The 25,859-nt window shown below is 41.4% G+C and overlaps 1 protein-coding gene across 15 annotated transcripts in view; it reads right to left on the bottom strand.

Annotated features, from left to right (window-relative positions):
* FREM1 (FRAS1 related extracellular matrix 1) overlaps positions 1-25,859 on the bottom strand; it is a 170,769-nt gene that overhangs the window by 85,564 nt on the left and 59,346 nt on the right. For 8 of the 15 annotated variants that reach the window (XM_029202856.1, XM_029202857.1, XM_029202859.1 and 5 more), the window contains 6 exons: positions 15,974-16,170; positions 15,164-15,254; positions 13,668-13,835; positions 9,908-10,116; positions 6,941-7,034; positions 3,564-3,816 (listed from right to left, as the gene is read on the bottom strand). The exons of 1 other annotated variant lie outside the window; for it this stretch is intronic. In XM_029202856.1, the coding sequence (XP_029058689.1) occupies positions 3,564-3,816; positions 6,941-7,034; positions 9,908-10,116; positions 13,668-13,835; positions 15,164-15,254; positions 15,974-16,170 (1,012 nt within the window). Of the gene's footprint in view, positions 1-3,563; positions 3,817-5,151; positions 5,566-6,940; positions 7,035-9,907; positions 10,117-13,667; positions 13,836-15,163; positions 15,255-15,973; positions 16,171-18,649; positions 18,966-20,014; positions 20,322-25,859 lie in introns of those variants that run through there. 6 more of the 15 variants (XR_003790791.1, XM_029202867.1, XM_029202866.1 and 3 more) reach the window with 6 other exon arrangements.

Raw genomic sequence — 25,859 nt, 5'->3', positions numbered from 1 at the left:
TCCTATAAATATCAATTAAGTCCATCTTGTTTAATGTCATTTAAAGCTTGTGTTTCCTTATTTATTTTCATTTTGGATGATCTGTCCACTGGTGAAAGTGAGGTGTTAAAGTCCCCTACTATGATTGTGTTACTGTCAATTTCCCCTTCTATGGCTGTTAGCATTTGCCTAAGGTGCTGAGGTGCTCCTATGTTGGGTGCATAAATATTTACACTTGTTATTTCTTCTTCCTGGATTGATCCCTTGATCATTATGTAGTCTCCTTCTTTGTCTTTTTTTTTTTTTTTTTTGATGGGTGGTGCTCTATTCCTGTCTTACTGGTTGTTTGGCCTGAGATGTCCAGCAGTGGAGTTTGCAGGCAGGCAGATAGAGCTTGATCTTGGTGCTCAGATGAGGTCCTCCAGGAGGCCTCACTCAGATTGATATTCCCTGGGGTGTGAGGTTCTCTGTTAGTCCAGCAATTTGTACTCGGAGCTCCCACCACAGGAGCTCAGGCCCAACCTCCAGCCTGGGAACCAAAATCTCACAAGCTTCATGGCACGGTAAAAAAAAAAAAAAAAAAAAAAAGGAGCAGTACAATATCAAAGAATAAAAAACAAAATAAAATTGGAATGATAAAAAATATATTAGGAAAAATAAAACTATAATCGAAACACCTGCAACAAGGTAAAATAAAACCACAACAGAGAAAAGAAAAAAAGGTGGGGGGGGAACGAGCCAAAAGGAGAGAACAATAACAAAATGTAAAGCATAAAATAAAATTAGAATAAAAGATTTACTAGGAAAAATAAAAATACAAAAGAATCAACAACAATGAATCAACATCGTAAAACAGAACCCCAATCTAAAAGAGAAAAAAAGCCTTGGCTATGGGGGTGGAGTTTAGGTGGGGGTGGAACTTAGGCAGGGGAGTGGTTTAGGGTGGGGTGGGACCTAGGCGGGTGGGTGGGTGACGTTTGAGTGTGGGGTGGGGCCTAGGCTCAGGGCCCACGTAGCCAGAAAAGGCCCTAGGGGCAGGGCCTAGGCAGGGAGACATTCAAGCATGGGGCGGGGCATCTGCTTAGGACCTGCTCGGAAGGGGAGAGGCAGCACGTGGAAAGGAGGGCCTCTGGAGTGTGGAGTTCTGGAGTTTGGAGGTAAGGCCCTGGGTCAGGGTGTGTGGGTGGAGTTTAGACCCAGCGCGTTGGAGGGGGTCTCCGAGTGCAGAGGTGGGGCCCTGGGTGGGGGGTGTAGAGGCGGGGCTTGGGCTCTGAGCAGCAGGAGGGAGGCTCTGAGGGCAGAGGATTAGGCCCAAGAGCCCAGTAGGCTCCCCGGTGCCTAAGTGGACAGGGAAAGCACTGGCTCCATTCCCTTCCATTCCTCCATCCCCCTCCCCCACCATCTCCCCCAGGGTCTCCCCCGTTGCCGCTGGACCCCTAACTGTGGGTGGGTCCCGCTGGGTGTAAGAACTCCTCCCCTCCCCCAGCTGCCCCTCAGGGCTGCCGATCCCACTTTTGCTCCCCCTTCCCTCCCTCCCACTCCCTCAGGACCTGCGCAGCTGGAGGGGGCCTCAGGTGGGCAGAGGATCAGGCCCCGGATCTCAGCAGGTTCCTGGGGGCCCAAGTGGGCAGGGGAAACCTGGCCACGCTCCCTTTTGATCCTCTGCCCTCCCAATGGTCCCCCAATTTTCCCCTTCAGGCATGGGATCCCTTCCCCTCCCCCAGCCACCCTTCAGCGGGGGTTCCAGTCCCATCCCCCCTCCACTTCTTCTCCCCCTTCACTTCCCCCATACCTCGCATCCTACCCAGTCACTGGGGGTTCCTCCCATCCCCTTAGGTTTCCGTGGTCCCACTGGTGCCTAGTAGGTGCCCTAGTTGTGAGGAGACGCGAATTCAGCGTCTTCCTAGTATGCCATCTTGACTCTGCCCCTCTGTTAATTTATTAACAAAAAAGTCTATCTGAAACAATTTGCCCCAGTGTCCCACTAGGTCTTATGAAAAAAATGTGTCAACACTCTCTTCTATGGCCACCACACTAGAAGAGAGTTATACATATGTACAACTGTTGCTTAACGTCTGGAACAAAGCGCAGGAAGAGAAGACAGATTCATCTCACCACTAATTTATCTATGCTGTGTGAGCCTGCCAAAGATGTTAAAATTATGTAAAAATCAACAATCACTGGTCTTTGGATCACTTTTCTGCTAGTCTGAGAACTACTGGGGAAATTAAAAAGAAGCACCTAGCTGTAAACTCTTGAGAGACATCGAACAAGTGGGCTAAGCTCCTCAGGACAAGGAAAGAGCCAATGAAACCTTTCCTAAGACTTAACATAAAGAAGAAGATAAGGAGATAGCATTTAAAGAAAAAAGATGTTTAGTGGAGTGATTAAGAACTGGTATCCCAATGAATCACTGTTTTTTAAAGTACACATAAAAATATTATTTCAAAATGTTTTCTCCCATGTCCAAATGAATCCTTTGCTATCTCAATCCCCCTCCTTGAATTCCCTCCCACCTCCCTGCTTGTATTCTCTCTCTCTCTGTCTCTTCAAATAAGAAAATGATTTGAATTCTGATACCTCTTATTTCTTGTATCACTCACCTGGCCTCCCACACCCAACCATACTTCCCCCATGGAATTTCCAGGTTAGAGAGGCATATGGATGAGTAAACGTGAAATTGTAATGGAGTGTGATAAAACTTAGGTAGAGGAAGTAGATGTATTATTACTGAGGAAGTGCCCCCAACCCAGAAATCAGATGTGGGAGGGGTGGTGATGTGGTGATGGGCAGATGTGTCACGCTGTCATCTTTACATGGGAATGTGTCTGTCTTACTCCTTTAAATCAAAAGTCCTTCATAGTAGGGTTTGGGTTATACTCCTTTGTAAAGCCACAGTGCCTACTACTGTGCCTCGCAGACATCAGATGTTGAATTCACATCTTCTTTACATGAACATTTTACATAAGGAACAAATGCCATCCGGATAACAATATAATGCAATGCCAGAAATGTAACTACAGTGCTAATAAACTAGCATTTACTGTATCTCTCATCTATGTCCACCACTGTCATGTGCTGTGGACAAGTTACACAAAAGTGTAAGACACGATCTTTGCTTTTCAAGAACTCAAAGGTCAGACCGGTTTCTTCTTAGGAGCTAGCTGATAATCAGGAAACTTTTACAGTTAATAAGATAATTATCTTAGGGAGCCTACTTCAGGCATTTCTGTTATGATTTAGGGAGCCAGAAGCTGAGATGGTCAAATAATCTTCTTCATATTGACCAAAACAGGAATGAGGACAAGCCAGGGTGAATTGACGGTCTATGTGGAAGCATCAGGAGCAGAGCAGCAATAACACTTGATCTTTCTCAACTCTGTGAAATTCATTATATTACTGAGATCAAGAAATACTTCTGAATATGGTGATCATGCTTGAAAATGGGAGATGGGCGGCCACTCTTTTAATGGAAGCAAGCATTAAGACTGTTAGATTATCAGAGCCCACAGCAAGGAGTGGGCTAAGACTCTGTCATGTTGCTGCATCCCCACTCTCAGACTAGTCACAGTACTGTCACTTACCTGTGTGTTTGTACGTCACAGCCCCTGCCATAACATCTCCCTGAGAAAACTGACGCACTGTGACCCCAGCTTTCCTCACTGTCCCACGCTGAGGTTCTCGAACAATCATGAACATCAGTTTCATATCATCACTGTCCACATCAGTAGCAAAAATATATTCAGAGGTAATGACCACCTCTTCGCCCTCTGAGCAGTGCATCATGGGAATGAGGTCTGCCTTTAGGACCGGTGGCTCATCATTTACAGGCAACACCTAAGCAGGAAAAAAAATGCATGTTTTCAAGAAAAAAGAGCAATGACAAATTGCCCAACTGGTAACTCATAGCTCATAACTGGAATGACAGGCATTTTCAATCTTCCAGACACGTGAAACAATAGCCATGGAATTTGGCCAAGCCATCTGTATCTGTTAACTTTCCCCATATGAACCAACTTGCAAGAAATGACCCACATGAGAGACATTTTAGGTAGGAATGGGAGAGTATGGTTATGGTTTGGGACTCAAAGCTCTCGTTTGTTTCAAGACAGACAAAATATAAATGTGATATAAAGCATCCTTCACCCAAGCCCCTATCCTCCTTTGCTAAATTTACCCATATTCTACAGGAAATCTAGTCCTTGTGGTCTGAGCATTTACATTTACCACATCAAAGTTATTTATATTTCAAATTACTTGATGACTACAAGGCTTTCCTCTACTCTCAACTTCCTGCCACCCAGGAAGTTTCTTTGGACTTATAATAAGCAGCAGCTGCATTTCAAACATTTTGAGTTAAATCTGAAACCCCACAGCCATTCAATCAATGCCAGTTTTCGACTTGATAAAGCATTTTTCTCTCACCGTCATGAAAATAAATTTCCAAGTAGAAAGGGAAAAAAAGCAACATTGGATCACACTGGCTGTCCAAATTTTAAAAGATTTTGTAGAAATGTGAAAAAGTATGTCTTCTAAACGGGAATGAAGGACAGTCCTCCTCTGAGTTCACGGCCACAACTCGGTGTGTGCTGCACGTTCATTTATCAAGTCTGGCCTGTGAATACCGTCACCCCTACATCTCCTTGCCCCACGCTTTAGCCAATGTGATCTTTTTCAAACATGGCTTTCATCAAGTCATCACACTGTGGGAACCTTCAATGGCTTCCCAGAGCTTCTCCTAGGATGTCTTCGGCTTCATCTCATGCTATGGGGTTCCTTTGCCACTCCTGTCCATTTCTACCCCCAAGACACTGTGTTCCACACATGTCAGGCCTTTGCCCCCGTCTTTGCATCTTCTGTCTGTCCCTTGCCTGGTATGTTCTCCCGTAGCTCTTTGCTTGGCTACCTCCTCCTTCAGGTTACATATGGATTCCTCCAGGAAAACTTCTTGACAACTCAGACTCACTTAGAAACTTCCCTTGTTTACTCTCTTTTAGTACCCTGTTCACGTGTAGAACACATCCACATTTTAACTAATTATTTCAGTGATAATCTGTTTAAAGCCTGCCTTCATCCCTTGCCCATGACTCTAAAAGAAGAGGAAGTTTATTTATCTTGTTCATCAACACAGCCCAAGAATTTAGCATAGGACCTGGCATATAGCAGGCACTTATTAAGTATTTATGGAATAAACGAATGAATGAATGTAACTACGTATATATGCCCTGGTTACCCTACTGTTTCAACAGGCTAACAACTTGACAACAAATATACATGAAATTATGAAGACACTTTCCTTTAACAGGTAGAGAGATGGGGTGATGGAAACCCAGGTTTATTTATTTAACTGAAGATAGAAAAGTATGCAATACTCTATTCCATTTTCTATTGGCTTATTAGGAAACAATATCTTTGTTCAAGTCCTCTGCGTAGATTCAGTGAAGACCTTCTTTATTATTGTTCTTGACTCCATCTGATCAATCTCACCAATACATTCATGATCATCACCTTGCAGCAGTTCACAAGATATCCTCAGCTTTCAAATGCATAAAAAGTCCAAAGGCAATAGAATTAAAAACATTCCTCCTGAATGAAAAAAGAATCACACATAATTGTCTAAAACTTTCCTGAAGCTCTGATTGGTTTCCAAAGGCTATGCCCTTTTGTCTCAAAAGTAATAATACACAAATTCTTTTCCCCAAATTCACTGCTTAGGGTCATTAATGAGAAGATGGTCATGGACAGAAGACAGAGTTGGGGTTTTCACCATAAATTTGCTTTTCAGGAAAAAAAATTAACTCAGCAAAGCTTTCTTTATATGTAAAAGTCTGCCAATAAAGAAAACTCTCCTTTTTGAGGCTGAAATAACGTACTGCTTTTCATCTAGATACAAGACCATCATTAGAACTAACTGGAAAAAATGAAAAGAAGTGGCTATGCACTGTGGCTGGCATGGATAAGTGCTCAGGAAATGTTAGCGAGCATGGTAATTACAATCACCTGTTAATTTAGATCTGGGCAGTGGTGAGGAGGAAAGAATGCTGGCCTGAGTACCAGAGTGGAGATGCCAGCCCAGGTCTACATGGTCAAGTTTATGGCTTTGGACAAGTCATTGAACCTTCTCAGACCTTTGCTATAGGATGGGGATAATTCCTTTTCTGTGTACTTCTTAAAACACTAGAATGATGTGATCATTCTTAATTATTAACTGTAAAATATCTTACAAACACATTATTATGACCATTAATAATAATTTCATACTACAAAGAACTGACAGAATTGAAACAGAAATAGAATTTGGTACGGTAAGAATAATTAGTGGATCTTCAGGAAGTGTGGTAAGTCTTCTGCTGACCTTCCTTTGTCACTAACTATAAATACCTGCATCCTATGAGTTATGCTTGTGGACATGGATGGTCACCCAACAGAGAAACTCGGGGGTTCCCATCAGGCCTTTGAGCATGTACACAACCTTTATGTGCAGATTTTCCTTCATTTGTCAAAAGGGGGAAAATTATCATTTCAAACAGGCCAGGGATATATAGTACAGGAATTCACAAAGGGTCACATCGCACATATAGATATGGCTCCTTGCACACAACAGGGAAAAGCCCAGCAATGCTAGCCTAACCTGTCCAACTGCTAAATAAATATTTCTGGGCGTTACAGATCAAAAATATTAGAAATAATTTATACATGGAAATGACTGCTTTTTAAATTAAGTCTCTGGGTTTGAGGTCAGAGTAGTTCTACCTTTAAACTGATTGGCACAAGAAACTCATATGCCCATTTCACCAATATAACTTTGCTCTCTATTGCCTGTCCTGACATAATCAAAGATGTAAGCAGACACCTTCTTGCTTTGAAGTCCATGTGCTTCAATTTCTATCAGAGACCCCAAGAGGCTTCCAAACTAGAAGGTTTGTTTCTATATGAACCATGGAGGAAACTTACTACGTACCTCAATGTATAGCACACATTCTGCTGCATTTATGCCATCTGTGACCTCCAGTAGTATGTCATCCTGAAGCATCTCAGATCCATCATGCTGATACCTGTGGGGATGACAGCTGTCACTAACCTCTCAAGGCCACTGTGAGAGTGCACTGAGATTCCTGTCACAAGAGCTTTTCCATGGTTTTGGCCATATGTTCAACAAATAAATAAATAACCAAAACCCCAGCATAATCATGAAGTCACATATGTAACTACCGTACTCAAGTATCCTTAAATGTAAAATTGCTCCACCCTGGAAAAATGTGTTTATGCATTCATAACTTGTCCCCAAATCAAAAAGCAGCTCTTCAAACTGTCACTGTAAAAATGGGAACCAGTGGGTGTAGCTCTGCCTACTTACCGAAAACACTGCAAAGGGGACACTGAGACTGAGCAGTGACAGGTAAAAGTCGGACACTACGTGGATTTTGGTAATTCTCCCTCCTCCCCCACTTTTAAGGTTATTCCTTCTGCCTGTGCTCTGGATTGATTCAGCTCTGCCCTAAAACTTTATCTATGGATTATTCATTGCCTCTCTCCTGCCACTTCCCCCTTGCCATTTACTAACTCTTTTCCTCTGAACCTATAAAGATTCTTGAATTTCTCTAGACTTAAAAGTATTTTTTTGGGACTTCCCTGGTGGTGCAGTGGTTAAGAATCCACCTGCCATTGCAGGAGACACAGGTTCAATCCCTGGTCTGGGAAGATCCCACATGCCACGGAGCAACTAAGCCCATGTGCCACAACGATTAAGGTGCGCTCTAGAGCCTGCAAGCCACAACTACTGAGCCCACATGCCACAACTACTGAAGTCCGTGTGCCTAGAGCCCGTGCTCCACAAGAGAAGCCACCTCTCGCCACAACGAGAGAAAGCCCACATGCAGCAGTGAAGACCCAACGCAGCCAAAACTAAATAAATAAATTTACAAAAAATGTATATATATATTTTTTCTTGGTCTTGCCTTGACCCCATTTCCTTTTAATTCTCAGTCAAGTTTCTTAAATGAATTGTCTAATTCTAGACTTTCCATTTACTCTTCAGTCCACTGTAGTGATACACAGTAAGTTCTAAATAATTGTTGAATAGAGTCAAATTTTTAGCTTATCAGTGATCCGTTCAAGACACTGAGTTATGGAAATAAGTTCTAGGAAATGAAATTAAAAGTTGCTTTAGGGCTTCTCTGGTGGCGCAGTGGTTGAGAGTCCGCCTGCCGATGCAGGGGACACGGGTTTGTGCCCTGGTCCGGGAAGATCCCACATGCCGCGGAGCGGCTGGGCCCGTGAGCCATGGTCACTGAGCCTGCGCACCCGGAGCCCATGCTCTGCAACGGGAGAGGCCACAGCAGTGAGAGGCCCGCGAACCGCAAAAAAAAATTGTATTGTATATTGAACATATGTAACGCTTACGTATGAAAAAATTCCAGGGCTAAAAGGTGTTTTACTCAGGACTAGACTCACCCATACACTAGCTAGGGATTCGATTCCAGTGGTGGAGAAAGCCCACCTCCTACTCCCAGTTTCCCTCCCAACACTGCCTCCTATGCTTTATTTTGTCATATTCCCTGATATCTTCATCAAAAGTGGATTGATATGTGATAATGTGCTAATTCAAATATACTTACCATGCTAATGCCTCTAAAAGGGCCAAATAGGTCTAGGAGTACACATCCAAATGCATGGCTATAGAACCAAACAGAACTTCTTTCAAAACCAGAGTCCTGCACACACTAGCTAAGTGACCTTAACCTCTTCGTGTCTTAGTTATTTCAACTATAATATGAGAATAGAACCATCTACCTTGTCAGGTTTGATTGCTGTGAAGCTTAATGAAAAAAAAACCATAATTGCAAGTCTCTAGAAGAATGCTTGAAGTATACGTGCTGGCAAACACTGGTACTTTTTTTTTTTCTATCCATTGTTCATTCCCTACTAAGAATTACCTAAACAAAGCTCTCTTTCTAACAGGTAGGAAAGAGCTGAGATCTTGGGGGAAAAAGGAAATTTTAATGAGGATAAGAGTAGTGAAAAGAGGTTAAGATATTGGAAACTGTAAATAAGGCAGTGTAACTAAACTGTTGGATGAAAATGATCTTCCTGTACACAAATCCTCCTTCCCCATCAATTTCTAAATGTAGAACTAAGCATTTGATGCCTCATACCTTCTACTACACTTTATCATAAAGGACAAAATTCCCATTTATAACTTGTACAAGTGAGAAATTAACCAGTATGTTTGTCTACCTGACCACTGCTTTTGAGTATCTTGCATTGTTTTACAGAGAAGGTGTTTTACTAGATTTTAAAGAAAAAGTTTCTTACATAACTGCATTAGGTAGAAGAAATGAAAGTCCTCAAGGTGAGGGGAACTACTGTAGGACCATGAGACAGGGATTACTCCACCCCTGACTGTAAGAGACACAAGTACTATTCCATGTCCTACCTACCCAACCTACCCTACTTATTTGCCCTCAAATCCCCTCCCTGGTAGAATGGATTAAAAATTCACACCAAAGACTTCGATCAACAGAATTCTATCCCAGAGTTGCCAGGGTTAAGAAATAGGCTTTTCTTGAAACCAAGTTCAATTATGTAGATTAGCCTTATAGATTATTTCAGACTCTATTCATCTAGTTTGATTGTTACCCCTTGTGATATGTGCAGTTGCAGCTAATTTAATATTCATGGTAATCGAATTTTTGTTGCTCAAATATTCATAATGTCATTCCTACCAGTACAGCAAGCCAGAGGGAAAGAAAATGCCTTGGGGGAAAACTAAAGGATTGTCATTTCTAATTTTCAACTGACCCTGGAAAAGTATTAGGTGGCATGTTGCTACCCCTGAAAGAATTGGACAAACTTCTTACACTGCCTCACAACTGATTCAGATGGGAGCCAAAGCATGTAAAACAAAGAAGCCAGGAAATGTTCTGACCTAACTTTTAAGGCCTGGAGGTCTCCCCAAGAAAATATGGCCCCTGTGTTTAGAGGAAATCCATTCAGCTCCACCCTTCCGTGCTGAGGCTGTCTCTGCAGGGTGAGGTGGATGTTGTCCAGTTTGGTGTCCACGTCAGAAACCAGGACATGCTCTGTGCTGATGACACACTGACTTCCCTCAGCCACTCTCAGAGGGTTGGTAAGTACCTAGAAAGAAGGAAGGAAACATTTAAAGCCTTGTTCCATGAGGTGTACCTGAAGACAGAGCTCATGAAACCAACAGAAAACTTCCAGCACCATTTTCACATGTCAATCAAACTTTCAAGAATGTGCTAAAGGGAGCAAGTTCATAGCTGAACATCCTGGCTGAAAAGTATTTTTTACTAAATGCTTCCAATTCTAAACATTGATGGACACAAAGAAACAAGGCAGATCTAGAAACCTGAAAGCATCTGCATTTCACTGATCTCAGACCCTGTAGAGTAGAGGCAGCAGTCAGATTTACCATCACTGGTGCTAAATTGAGAAAATAATAACATTCCTCATCGTGTCCACACCTACCATTGCTCGGCACATATGTACCTTAATCTACAAAATGAACAAAACCTACATCAAATTCCCCTAGAGAAAGAATCCATCTCTTTTTACACCCTAAAAATTCTTAAAGACTCGGGAAATTGACTGGAGCTTTTAAGCATCAGGGTAGTGAGTGTTTTAGATATGGAAGTAGAACAGGGAAATTAAAGACTAGAAATTGAAGATTTCATAGGAAATAGATTTATTCAAGCATTAGACTTAAATATTAAAGCCATAAAGATAATTTTCTCTAACAGAAAAACTCACTGCTCAATAAAAATTTACTTGAAAGTAAAAGGCAAGTTAGAAGGGCTTGGGCTATTTTATCATCACATTGGGAGTTGGCAAGAAGTGTTCCATGGTCAAACACATCTAGAAAATAGTCACATACGGTATCTTCACCTTGGAGGTTTATAAGATTCGTAAGTGTATTCAGCACTCTGAGACCCTACAGTAGGAAAATCCGCTAACTTTGTTTAACCTATCATTTTCTCATATTTGTTTTACTACACAGAAGCAAAAACAGGGAGATACAGTTGGGCTACCAAGTCATGGGCTCTGAGGGCTCCTCACACACGATCTGGGGTGAGCGCTCTGCTAACGTGAGGACACAGGGTTCTCCGAGGAAGCAGCTACTCTCTTCAGAGCAGCTGCCACTCCTAGAAAGGAGAGCACTCCCCAAGGCAAGAGCTGGTAAAGAGGACGGAGGCCCGAGAAATGGGCAGAGGAAAGGGAAGTGAGCAAGAAATCACAGCCTCCACCGAGAGCCCTGCTCCATCCTCCCACCCACCAGGGCACAGCTGCCCCAAGGGCAGCTCCTTGGATCATGGAAATGATGAGACCATGCTCCCTGGGACAGCTGCCTTGTATTCTGTAATAAACTACTTCTGCCAGCAAAGGATGACATAAAGTAAGAGCCTTTTCTCCCTACAGCCACTCACCCGCACCCTTCCTAAGTGCTTTACTCTGATTTTGCCAAACCTACATTTTCACTGTCTGTAGGAGAAAGAAATAAATGGAGTTCTTATTTAAAGAGGATTATTACCACTGAAACACGGTCCATGTCCGCCAACCTCATTTTGTCCTGAGTTGCATCGATTAATAACCCAAGATGCTAAGTTTCAAGGAATATACTTTGCCTCATTAGACGATTTTTAAATATATATGTATTTCAGGACAACTTTAAAAAACTAAAAGCTCATTTGCCCCCCCATTAATTATTCACTTTCTAGTCCCTGCCTGAACCCAGTGCTTGGATTTCTGGAACTTCAGGTCAGCATGGTGTCAAGATCCCCTAACGGTTATCACTTAGCCCAGCGATAACTGTGGATTTTCACACCAGGGAACCACTCCCATGACTAGGTTCACTGAAGCCACTCATTTAATTTTATTTCTACTATTCTCAGTTCTCTACAGTACTATTTCATTTGTCCCATCCACTGTAGAAAAAAGACAGAAGCCACTAAGCCTCCTGAGCCCCAAGTCCTCGTAACTATTCCATTTACCTTCAAATGATGGAGGTAACTCTTCACTTCACCCTTTCTGGTTTTTACCACAGATCATCTTTCTCTAGCAAGAGGCTGGACAGCTTGGCATAAAAAACTGTTTCTCTGTGATTGTTCTATAACACACATTAGCTTCTTTAGATGCTGGGCTATTTCAGGGCATGTATCTCATACATAGAAAAGGATGGTCTGAATAAAATCTAATCAAATTAAGAGACATTCTGGGCTTCCCTGGTGGCGCAGTGGTTGAGAGTCCGCCTGCCGATGCAGGGGATACAGGTTCGTGCCCCGGTCCGGGAAGATCCCACATGCCGTGGAGCGGCTGGGCCCATGAGCCATGGCCGCTGAGCCTGCGCGTCCAGAGCCTGTGCTCCACAACGGGAGAGGCCACAACAGTGAGAGGCCCGCGTACCGCAAAAAAAAATAAAAAAATAAAAAATTAAGAGACATTCTAAACTATTTTTTATACAGGGAACATGATCTGGTCCCTGACAGGGAAGGAGGCAAAGAACATAGTTTACGTTCCTTTTTTGTGAGCTCTTGGGCCCATCTTCTACCAAATACTGCAAGCTCAGAGGGTGGTGGGGTCAAGCCAGTGATGTAAATGGGTGTCTTGAGTTGGGTGGGGACTTGGGTGACTGGGGAATGTGCCCTGTTCAGCTGCTGCGGGGTGGGGGTAGGGAAGTGGACTCAGTGTTGCCAGAGCTTCCAAATTTTCAAGAGAAGCCAGAAATCCAAACTTGATACAAAACCTCCTGATGTTTAAGTGTTGGCAACTCATTATTTTCAAATATTATTTAGACTCATCAAAACAGTTGTGTGGTTTGGGTAAACCCCTTGGTCCTGCAGGGTGAGACCTCTGCTCCACAACTTTGGGCAGCTGTAGAGATGGTGAGGAGAGCAAAGGAAAAGGAGCATCCGTGCTTTCCTGGCCATATTCCAGGTGGCTGCCTGGGAAGGTGGCCTCTTTCCTTAGGGATGAGACACATGTGAGTTCTAGTCCCCTTTGGTTCCTAATGAATGGGTAATCACACTTTCCACTTTTGAGGGAAAAAGCAAACCTAGGAATAGCCACCCTTATTAACTCTAGTGCTCTGATGGGGAGGGAGCAGGTAGGGAACAAATTCTCACCATGAATCCCAGCCTCGCAGATAAGATGCACAAGGTAGCATCGCCTTTGTAGTTTGATTTATAATGAGAGACGCAAGTGCTTTAAAGCTTTACACAAACACTGGGGAGTGGAAGAGCATAGGATACAAGGGTCCATCTTAATTCATTTTAGAAAATTAAAGAGCTTATTTAGATGACAGAACAGCATAGCTGGCCTGCGGAGAGAGCAAATAAGCCTATCTGGTTGCTAAGAGACTCCTAATTTAATCCCCTTCACCTGATCAACACATGAAACTCGGCAGAAAGGAAAGGAAAGAGATTTTGATAAAGCTTTGAAAATAATGCCAAATTCAGCAACTAGAAAATCTCATCTTTTACATAGAAAGTCCCATAGGAGGTGAAGGACTCCCCCTCCCCATGCTTTCTTTTCCTACACTGTAGCTGGAAAATAAAAAGTTCTTTGAAAGAGCCTAAAGAGAAGTTAGCATTTTGAGTAAGTCTTTCAAAATCTTTCTTCCCTTAGGTCTTCCCCGCCTTTTCATCCTTCACACCAAGCATTACGCCTACCTCAGGGACCTGATTGTCCACCGGAAGAATCGTGATGTTAAAGCAGATCCCGAACAAAGTGCCACCGTGCTGGTTACTGACGGAAAAGGCAAACTGGACGTGTCGGGGGTGGGGGCCTATATCTTGCATGGGTGGCATGTAGGCCACTTTCATATAGTTCACAGCATGCTGCAAAGCAAATGAAGACGGACATGTGGGTGCCAATTTCCCAGGATGAGAGACATTTAGAGACCTAAGCCTAAGATACCCGTCTCATCCACTGATAGGGAACATTGTAAATGCCACCATCGTTCATTTGAAGATCATAAAAAGCTCTACCTTACAAATCGCATTTTCTAAAAGCAGGAGGGAAAAGAACAAAGAAATTAAGTGACTACGTCAAGTGCTTGAAGCCAGGCAACTCTGTGAAAGACAGGAGACTTGCATTTTAACCCAGCTCTGCCACAAAGTAGCTGTGTGATATTGGTCAAGCTACTTAAACTTGCGAGGTCTCTGTTTCCTTACCTACAAAATGAAAAATATAATAGTACTTAGCACATAGGTTGACACACTCATTTAATAACACCCCTAACTACAGTGAGATTCAGCAGCTCAGGGGTAGCTGCTGCCTAAGCCCTCGTCATTACTGTGCCTCTAGTCAGGTCTGCAGAGCAGAGGCCACAGGAGCAGGGAGAGGGCTAATGAAGGACTTTGGAAAGCAGTAGATAGCATGCGCTGACTTATGTCCCCCACAAAAAAAGATACGTTGAAGTCCTAACCCCCAGTACCTCAGCATGTGACCTTACTTGGAAACAGGGTTGTTGCAGATGTAATTAGTTAAGGTAAGGCCATACTGGAGTAGGGTGGGCCCTTAATCCAATATAACTCGTTCCTTATAAGAAGAGAGAGACTCGGGGAGAACACAGCCATGGCGTGACAGAGGCAGAGAGTGGAGTGATGATCTACCAGTCAAGGAATGTCAGATTGCCAGCAAGCCACTAGACAATGGAAAGAGGTAAGGTAAGACCCCACTTCCCCCTGACCAAACAGGGTTTTGGAGGATGGTGGCCCTCCTGAGACCTTGGTTTCAGACTTCTAGCCTTCTAGCCTCTAGTTTCAGAACTGTAAGACAATACATCTCTGTTCTTTTAAGCCACCTAGTTTGTGGTACTGGGCTATAGCAGCCCTAGGAAACTAAGATGGTAGGATATTGGATGAACTTTGATGGAGTAAAAACATATGCACCAGGTCCCTAAATCAGAGCCCTAAGCCAGGGACCTAAACTGTGTTGAACTATAACAAGATTTTACAATCATATCCAGCTTGATCAGTATTTTCAAATGTTACATGTCACTTGCTTAATGGAAATGTGCAAGCAGAAAGAATACAGACATCAAGTATTTGTTGCTTGTGACAGATGTCAAAGGCCAATACTCTCAAGTGCAATGTTAGGAGCACTGTACCTTCTCAGAGGACACTTCCATCATGTTTTTCAACATTTGAGCATAGCATCATACCTGAGTGAATGACTTCAACCCTGGAGCTGCAGGGTTTTTGGTTAGCCTTGGTATGCTGTCTACCATGAATAATTTCCCAGCATCCAAGTGTCTAAACAAAAATACAAGAGAACACATCAGCTAACTTTCCCAGTAAGAAAAATTAAATCAAATAGTAGCCCACAACCAAATTTTCTGAAGCTAAAAGTACTCACTGTAGGAAGAAATCAAATGTTCCATCTTTATATTCTCTCTTTATATCAAGGCGGGGGGAGGTTCTAGCCTTAAGTCTAGTATCATGAATGCCATTCTCATCATGACTGCAGAAAGTATGTACAGAATTTCTGCTCCGACATGATGAAAGGGAATCTCACTACAATAAGATGTAGTTAGATCCTCATCCTAAAAACGTTTCCTCACTATCCTTTGGTAGATTATACAAACCTAAGGTATATTCATGATATTTTCTGGATTGGAATCAGAGAATATGACCACTTTTGTGGGCTGCAATATCTAAAAATAAAGCGATGAAGACTCAGTACATTTTACTAAAGAGAAAAAAAATATTCTCTTTAGAAAAAGGGATTAAAGACTGTTTTAAGCCTCCCTAAGCTGAAGACACTACAAGCTGCAGGCCACTTGCCAATTAATACAGCTTTTGAAGGGAGGTATGAGACAAGTTTGAGATTAGAATAAATGCTGAATTGAATATAAGTTCATGTGTGACCAACAAAGCAAGTGAACCACAGTAGTATACACTGACACTTTCAACTCAATCCTAGAACGCAACCCTCAACTAATAGCCCAGGTGATGACTCTTCGTAGAGATACCTGCGGCTAGAGGAGAAAAATGGAGGAGTGGTTACTGTGTAGAGCAGCTCCCTGTCATATGATTCTGTATCTACAAAATGTAGCTGTTTCTTAGTGATACAGGCCACCTCCGTTTCCTTAACAACCAAATGTCGAGAAACTCCAGGAACCTCTTTTGGAAGCTGGTCATCTACTGGAGTGATATGGATTGTCACCACCTGGAAAGAAATTATCTTTACCATTAATTTGAAATACCAAAAAGACACCAAAGAAAGCCACCCCACTATCATCCAGTCACAGTTATGATTTTCAAAACGTGCCATTTTGTAAAACACTTCCAGTTCAAAGATTGGGGAGTTATTAGGAACGTGAAAAATGGAACATTCTCCACCCATTTTTCATTCTAACTTAAGAATATGATTATCACAATTATAGTTAATGCAGTCATGGGTGCTATAGAATAGGCATATAATACACAAAATATGTTCCTGGTTTTACTTCTACACCTCCCTTTACCAGCAACCTGGGCTTTCTCTTCCTCTTTCCACTCGGTCACAGATCCTGGAAACCTCGACATTACTTTTGGTTCCTCTTTCTCTACCCACATATAACACATCACCAAGTCCCAGAGTTTGTACTTACAAAATTTTCTAAACAGTGACCACACCCTAGTCCCACAGCTGTCATTCACACTGTTCCTAACTTTGCTCCAGTTTTCATAATTTCCTTACATCATCACAATGCTTTCCATCAGCCCTAACTCCAATAACTCATTTTGACTTTTCATACCTCTGGTGTTATCTTTTAAAAAATACAAGTCAAATCAGGTTATTCACTTCCTCAAAAATCTAAAAAAAGATACAGATGAAGTTATCGACAAAACAGAAATAGACCCACAGACATAGAAAACAAATTTATGGTTACCAAAGGGGAAAGGCAGGGGAGGGATAAATTAGGAGGCTGGGATTAACACATACACACTACTATATATAAAATAGATAACCAACAAGGACCTACTGTATCACACAGGGAACTACACTCACTATTTTGCAATAACCTCTAAGGGAAAAGAATCTGAAAAAGAATATATATATATATATATACACACATATATATGAATAACTGAATCACTGTGCTGTACCCCTGAAACTAACACACTGTAAGTCAACCATACTTCAATAAAATTTTTTAAAAAAGAAAGTTAAAAAAAAAATCTTAACCCCCCCAGGAGGGATAGAATTATTCAAACTCCTTAGCATGGTATTCAAGACCCCTCACAGTTTAAACACACTCTTTATTTCAACTTTATCTTTTATGACCTTTCAACATTAATCCAGCATCCTGATTGCACTCAGTGGACCCAGACCTAGTCCTCAAACATGCGACTATGCTCTGAATCCTGTTGTTCCTTCAGCCTGGAATGGTTTTCTCCTGCTCTCTCCAGCAACCTGAGTCTTTCTTACCCTTGAAGGTTCTTCTTGAAACGTTCTCCAATTTCTCAGTTGGAATTAATTTTTCCTGAATTTTGGTTATCCCTTGATAAACATCATTATTTCACTGTCTTGTATTATTAGTTAGTAGTTTACATGTAAACCTCTCCTAGGCTGAAAGTTCCACCAGGAGGATCATAGTATAGTGCAAACCACATGGAATTTGGCAGTGAACAGACGGTTAAAGTCCTGGGTAAACCACTTAGTAGCTGTTACTGATCTTGAACAGGTTCACTCAACTTTTTTGAGTGTCAATTTTCCTATCTGTAAATTAAGCATAATATCAACAACCTCACAGAATTTTATGAGGATCAAATATCACTATGAAGATAAAATGTCTGGCATATATTATGTGCTCAACAAATATTTTGTTCATTTCTATAGCTCCACCACATCTGGCACGGTATTTTGTAGGTAGGAGGCACTTTATAGGTGTTTCCTCACTGAATGAGTCAACATGCCCTGTTTGCGATGTTAAGAATTTTCTCAAACATTCATAGGTTTGGATCTTGCAAGAAGGAAAGGAGACTTTGCCAAACAGCTTTTTACCATCACATTTATTTTTTTTTACAATAATCCATGATTGGCTGGGAGAAAGCAATTACTCTCTCTTGAAATGGTACATTTGCTTGGCATCGTGAGTCGTTGCACAGCCTGACGCATGAAAGTATTCTGACTCTGGTTTTGATTTATTTTAATATTGTCACTGAAGTACAGATCAGCAATGCCAATTTTTCTAAGATAATGGTGTTCACAATAACCAATTTGAAAATGAAGAGAATTTCTTTTTTAAGTTAACATACAAAGCAAAAACTAAAACATGGTTAAGCTTTTGCTATGATACGAAGAAGACTGGAACATCATCTCAGCCACCTACAAACTTTGCTGCCTGGGGCAAATAATTTAACCCTTTTGGGGCTCAGTTTTTCTCTCTTTACACTGGGAATAATAAGGATGACTATTATAGTGAAGTGCTGTCAGGATCAAATGAGATAGCTGATAGCACAGTGAGTACCTCGTAGTAGGTACTCAATAAATTAATTCCGTCTCCATCCTTCATTACTTTTACAAAAGCACACAGCATATTTACTGTTCCATTATGAAGCATTTCAATAATTAGAAACTAAACTCAGTAATCAAAACAAAGGAACACAATGACAGTCATTTCTCCAGTTCCTGGAATCTGTGTCATGATTTTTTTCCAGTTACAGTTTTTTGCTAATCTCTAAAGTTCAGAAATTCTCTATGGGACATCCCAGCCATGGTGTGGATCAGTGAAGCTCCATTTAATTGAAAAACTAGATTTAATAAGGAAACAACAGTTATTGTGCCTTCAAAGAGACCATTTTCTATGCTAATTTATTCTCCAGTGTGTTCTCTGTGCAAAAAGAATGTACAAGCATGCTTTTCTATACCCCAGTAGTAATTCATGGTGGGCACATTTTTCAACATGCTTTCTGATCGCTTAAGTTGATGTGACTTTACGTATTTATGCATGTCCAAATAATTATTGTGTCTGTGTTCTGCGGGCGAGAAAGATCCTATTTTAACAAACTCCATAGAGAAATAAAGTGTTCTCATTTTTACTGAAATTTGGTTGTAAAAAAGACCTAATTAAATACCCATTCCCACAAAGTGGAAAACTAGGGCCCATACTAGGCACTGGGCTCTTGCTTGTTGCCTTCCCCTACATGCATCCAGTCTACTTACGGCCACAAGCACCCACAGACAGATCTGCAGGGAACTGGAACATAAAGTAATAAATCAGTATATAAAACGACAACCACTAAACTTGACCCTCAGAATCCAGCTCACAATATGATACTCCACTGGCTACTATCTGCCTTCCTTGTAGACCTGGGTTCCTGATCCCTTCTCTGCACTGAGCTTTGTTTTCTGCCTGATTCCTTCTTTTGCATCTTCCTTTGAGATGATCCAGTGCTATTTCTCACCCCCAGGAGTTATTTCCAATGCTAGTTTTGCCCACTCCCCTTTCCGGTCTGACTTCTGATAAATGCCCACTCTGGGTGCCTGTTCTCTCCTCTGGTCATGTTGCACTCCTTCCTCCCACTTTGCCCCCAGGCCTTTGTGGCATCTGCTCCTTTCTTCCTGTTTCTTAGTCCTCTTTCTCCATTTCTCTTCTATCCTTAGGTTTCGCTCTCCATTTTACTGCTAACGTTACTCTCCCCCGGGTTAAAATCTGAGGTATAAATTCTATAAAGCCCTCTACTGAGAGGAATAAAGAAGAAAACATTTTTCTTTTTTTTCCTTTTTCTGGTCAGGACTACTTTACATACAATGAACTCCATTCAGTTTAAGTATATAATCTGATGAGTTTTGACAATCGTATATACTGTCAAGGCACCACCACAGTTAAGATACAGAATATTTTCCATGGATTTACTGGTATTTTTGGTTGGTTTGTTTGATAGTATTTCATCGTATAGATATAGTTTTTTAAACCAGTCTTCTGTTAATAAGCACTTGGGTAGTGATACAAACAATTCTGTAATAACCTAAGAAAATATTTTTCAAAAGCAAATTGAGTAGGTGAGGCTTTATTTGATGACAGTCATGGCAACCAAGGTAGAAAGAGAGGGGGGTTCTTGCTAACATCTTGTAGATGTGCAGGTAGATCTCTCAGTAGGAGTATCTAGATGGAAAAGATGAGAAGACGCATCTCCACTTGTGTAACTTCCTTCCTGTTTTAAATAGATTCTCACCTGAGATCTTTGATTTCTGCCCCTATGAAAGGAGGTGTTCTCACAGTATGGCCAAAACAATCCTGGGCCTGAGTTTAATCTTCAGTGACTGGGGAACCTTCTGATCACAAAAGCTCCCATCAAGTAACCATTTCATCTGTACTTGTCGTTGAACAGCTGAAAGTTACAGATTTTGTTGAATATTTTAAATACATTTATATTTGTAAGACATGACTGGATACTCATCCACATTGAAGATGCAGTCATCAAACAGACCAGCTGATCATTGGAGTCCCTTAAAAATTGGAGCTTCAGTGATGATATCAGGGTTTTACAACACAGTAATTCTTAACAGCGCACACACATACAAAATATTTGTTTTGCTGTTATGCACACAACTAATTCCGGAAAACTCTGAAAACTAAAGCTTTACACTTATTACTTCCGCATCTTACTCCTTCCCCAGTCCCTGCCACATGTCTGGGTCTTCTTATTTCCCCCTCATTTCAATAAAAGTTGAAAGAACCAGAGTTTATTCTGGAACCAACACACATTTCTGGAGGTTCTACTCTGAGTCAGATACCAAGATCTGAAGACAGAGAGATGAATAAATCAGGATCCCTGTCATAAATGAGCTCACAGTTGATCCAATAAAATAATGGCCTCACATAGTAATTTGATATCAGATTATATAAAAGGACCAGATGGTCAAGCCTGGGGAAACAGGTATGGAATAGGAGCATCAGAGGATGATTCCTGGAGCAGGTGATTCTATAGCTGAGTGCCAGTCCACAGTCTGAATGAGCTAAAGCTGCCACACATCAGAAGAGGGAGAGCTGGGAAAAAATGGACACTAGATGTACTCTACTAAACATACTGCTACTGCAACAATGAGTTTTAATTGTCCTCAATTAAAAGGCTGTGGCTGGGCTTCCCTGGTGGCGCAGTGGTTGGGAGTCCACCTGCCGATGCAGGGGACACGGGTTCGTGCCCCGGTGTGGGAAGATCCCACATGCCGCGGAGCGGCTAGGCCTGTGAGCCATGGCCGCTGAGCCTGCGTCCGGAGCCTGTGCTCCGCAACGGGAGTGGCCACAACAGTGAAAGGCCCGCATACAGCAAAAAAAAAACCAAAAAACAAAACAAAAGGATGTGGCTAATCTCGTCTATTCTTAAGAGACCATATGACAGATGTGGAGGATAATCTAGTCCAAAAAGGATGAAGGCTGAGACTAAAGCAATGACGGTGGGGTGGGGAGGTAGAGACAGATGAGGGAAATTTCTCAAGTAGATTTATTAAGATTAGCTGACCAACTGGTTATGCAGATACGCGAGAGAAAGGAGGTAGGGATGACTTCAAAGATTCTAGTTATAGTGGTTTCATGCAAATTTTCAGGGAATTATGCTAAATGTCTTGTGAACATGTTGAGTTTAAACTGAATGCAGAGGTCTGCCGGAGCCAACGAGAACAGCCGCCCGACTTCACCGCCACCTGGAGACGGCTGGCTGCAGCCGCCCACCAGCCAGAGGGGACACCTTCAAGATGGCGGAGGAGTAAGACATGAAGATCACCTTCCTCCCGACAAATACATCAAACTACATCCACATGTGGAACAACTCCTACAGAACAGCTACTGAACACTGGGAGAAGACTTCAGACTTCCCAAAAGGCAAGAGCCTCCCCACGTACCTGGCCATGTGGCTGACACGATCTGGGTACTCTGGCCGGCTGCCACCCTTAGCATCTGAGGTGGGAGAGCCAAGTTCAGGACACTGGTCCACCAGAGACCTCCAGGCCCCACATACTATCAAACAGCGAAAGCTCTCCCAGATATCTCCATCTCAACGCTAAGACCCAGCTCCACTCAATGACCAGCAAGCTGCAGTGCTGGACACCCTATGCCAAACAACTAGCAAGACAGGAACACAATGCCACCCATTAGCAGAGAGGCTGCCTAAAATCATAACAAGGTCACAGACACCCCAAAACACACCACCAGACACAGTCCTGCCCACCAGAAAGACAAGATCCAGCCTCATCCACCAGAACATAGGCACCAGTCCCCTCCACCAGGAAGCCTACACAACCCACTGAACCAACCTTAGTCACTGGGGGCAGACACCAAAAACAATGGGAACTACGAACCTGCAGCCTGCAAAAAGGAGACCCCAAACACAGTAAGTTAAGCAAAATGAGAAGACAGAGAAACACACAGCAGATGAAGGAGCAAGGCAAAAACCCACCAGACCTAACAAATGAAGAGGAAATAGGCAGTCTACCTGAAAAAGAATTCAGAATAATGATAGTAAAGATGATCCAAAATCTTGGAAATAGAATGGAGAAAATATAAGAAACTTTTAACAAGGACCTAGAAGAACTAATGAGCAAACAAACAGTGATGAAAAACACAATAAATGAACTTAAAAATTCTCTAGAAGGAATCAATAGCAGAATAACTGAGGCAGAAGAACGGATAAGTGACCTGGAAGATAAAATAGTAGAAATAGCTACTGCAGAGCAGAATAAAGAAAAAAGAATGAAAAGAATTGAGGACAGGCTCAGAGACCTCTGGGACAACATTAAGTGCACCAACATTCGAATGATAGGGGTCCCAGAAGAAGAAGAGAAAAAGAGAGTGTATGAGGAAATATTTGAAGAGTTTATAGTTGAAAACTTCCCTAATATGGGAAGGAAATAGTCAATCAAGTTCAGGAAGCAGAGAGTCCCATACAGGATAAATCCAAGGAGAAACATGTCAAGAGACATATTAATCAAACTATCAAAAATTAAATACAAATAAGAAATAATAAAAGCAGCAAGAGAAAAGCAACAAATAACATACAAGGGAATCCCCATAAGGTTAACAGCTGATCTTTCAGCAGAAATTCTGCAAGCCAGAAGGGAGTAACAGGACATATTTAAAGTGATGAAAGAGAAAAAGCTACAACCAAGATTACTCTACCCCGCAAGGATCTCATTCAGGTTCGGAGAAATTAAAACCTTTACAGACAAGCAAAAGCTAAGAGAATTCAGCACCACCAAACCAGCTTTACAACAAATGCTAAAGAAACTTCTCTAGGCAGGAAACACAAGAGAAGGAAAAGACTTACAATAACAAACCCAAAACAATTAAGAAAATGGTAATAGGAACATATGTATCGATAATAATCACTTAAATGTAAATGGAATAAATGCTCCAACCAAAAGATACAGACTGGCTGAATGGATACAAAAAGAAGGCCTGTGTATATGCTGTCTACAAGAGACCCACTTCAGACCTAGGGGTCTGTATGTACAGACTGAAAGTGAGGGGATGGAAAAAGATATTCCATGCAAATGGATATCAAAAGAAAGCTGGAGTAGCAATTCTTGTATCAGACAAAATAGACTTTAAAACAAAGACTATTACAAGAAGTAAAGAAGGACACTACATAATGATCAAGGGATCAATCCAAGAAGAAGATATAACAATTGTAAATATTTATGCACCCAGCAAAGGAGCACATCAATACATAAGGCAAATGCTAACAGCCATAAAAGGGGAAATCAACAGTAACACAATCATAGTAGGGGACTTCAACACCCCACTTTCACCAATGGACAGATCATCCAAAATGAAAATAAATAAGGAAACACAAGCTTTAAATGATACGTTAAACAAGATGGACTTAGTTGATTTTTATAGGACACTCCATCCAAAAACAACAGAATACACTTTCTTCTCAAGTGCTCATGGAACATTCTCCAGGATAGATATATCTTGGGTCACAAATCAAGCCTTGGTAAATTTAAGAAAATTGAAATCGTATCAAGTATCTTTTCCGACCACAACTCTGTGAGACTAGATATCAATTACAGGAAAAAAATCTGTAAAAAATACAAACACATGGAGGCTAAACAAGCCTAAACAATACGCTACTAGATAACCAAGAGATCACTGCAGAAATCAAAGAGGAAATCACAAAATGCCTAGAAACAAATGAAAATGAAAACATGACGACCCAAAACCTATGTGATGAGCAAAAGCAGTTCTAACAGGGAAGTTTTTAGCAATACAATACTCCCTCAAGAAACAAGAAACATCTCAAATAAACAACCTAACCTTACACCAAAAGCAATGAGAGAAAGAAGAACAAAAAAACCCAAAGTTAGCAGAAGGAAAGAAATCATAAAGATCAGATCAGAAATAAATGAAAAAGAAATGAAGGAAACAATAGCAAAGATCAATAAAACTAAAAGCTGGTTCTTTGAGAAGATAAACAAAATTGATAAACTATTAGCCAGAGTCATAAGAAAAAAAGGGAGAAGACGCAAATCAATAGAATTAGAAATGAAAAAGGAGAAGTAACAACTGATACTGCAGAAATGCAAAGGATCATGAGAGATTATTACAAGCAACTATATGCCAATAAAAGGCAGCCTCTTCAATACGTAGTGCCGGGAAAACGGGACAGCTACATGTAAAAGAATGAAATTAGAACACTTCCTAACACCATACACAAAAATAAACTCAAAATGGATTAAATACCTAAATGTAAGGCCAGACACTATAAAACTCTTAGAGGAAAACATAGGCAGAACACTCTATGACATAAATCACAGGAAGATTCTTTTTGACCCACCTCCTAGAGAAATGGAAATAAAAACAAATAAAAACAAAAATAAACAAATGGGACCTAATGAAACTTAAAAGCTTTTGCACAGCAAAGGAAACCATAACCAGACAAAAAGACAATCCTCAGAATGGGAGAAAATATTTGCAAATGAAGCAACTGACAAAGGATTAATCTCCAAAATATATAAGCAGCTCATGCAGCTCAATATCAAAAAAAACAAACAACCTAATCCAAAAATGGGCAGAAGACTTAAATAGACATTTCTCCAAAGAAGATTTACAGATTGCCAACAAATATATGAAAGGATACTCAACATCACTAATCATTAGAGAAATGCAAATCAAAACTACAATGAGATATCACCTCACACCAGTCAGAATGGCCATCATCCAAAAATCTATAAACAATAAATGCTGGAGAGGGTGTGGAGAAAAGGGAACCCTCTTGCACTGTTGGTGGGAATGTAAATTGATACAGCCACTATGGAGAACAGTATGGAGGTTCCTCAAAATCTAAAAATAGAACTACCATATGACCCAGCAATCCCACTACTGGGCATATAGCCTGAGAAAGCCATAACTCAAAAAGAGTCATGTACCACAATGTTCATTGCAGCTCTATTTACAATAGCCAGGACATGGAAGCAACCTAAGTGTCCATCAACAGATGAATGGATAAAGAAGATGTGGCACATAAATACAATGGAATATTACTCAGCCATAAAAAGAAATGAAATTGAGTTATTTGTAGTGAGGTGGATGGACCTAGAGACTGTCATATAGAGTGAAGTAAGTCAGAACGAGAAAAACAAATACCATGTGTTAACACATATATATGGAATGTAAAAAAAAAAAAAGGTTCTGAAGAACTTAGGGGCAGGACAGGAATAAAGATGCAGATGTAGAGAATGGACTTGAGGACACGGGGAGGGGGAAGGGTAAGCTGGGACGAAGTGAGAGAGTAGCACTGACATATATACACTACCAAATGTAAAACAGATAGCTAGTGGGAAGCAGCCGCATAGCACAGGGAGATCAGCTCAGTGCTTTGTGTCCACCTAGAGGGGTGGGATAGATAGGGTGGGAGGGAAACGCAAGAGTG

The sequence above is a fragment of the Monodon monoceros genome, unplaced genomic scaffold (genome assembly GCF_005190385.1).
Source record: "Monodon monoceros isolate NGI ecotype Baffin Bay Population unplaced genomic scaffold, NGI_Narwhal_1 Super_Scaffold_5, whole genome shotgun sequence".
Classification (NCBI taxonomy): Eukaryota; Metazoa; Chordata; class Mammalia; order Artiodactyla; family Monodontidae; genus Monodon; species Monodon monoceros.
Note: the sequence above shows the minus strand (reverse complement) of the source record. Positions and strands in the feature narration are given on the sequence as shown.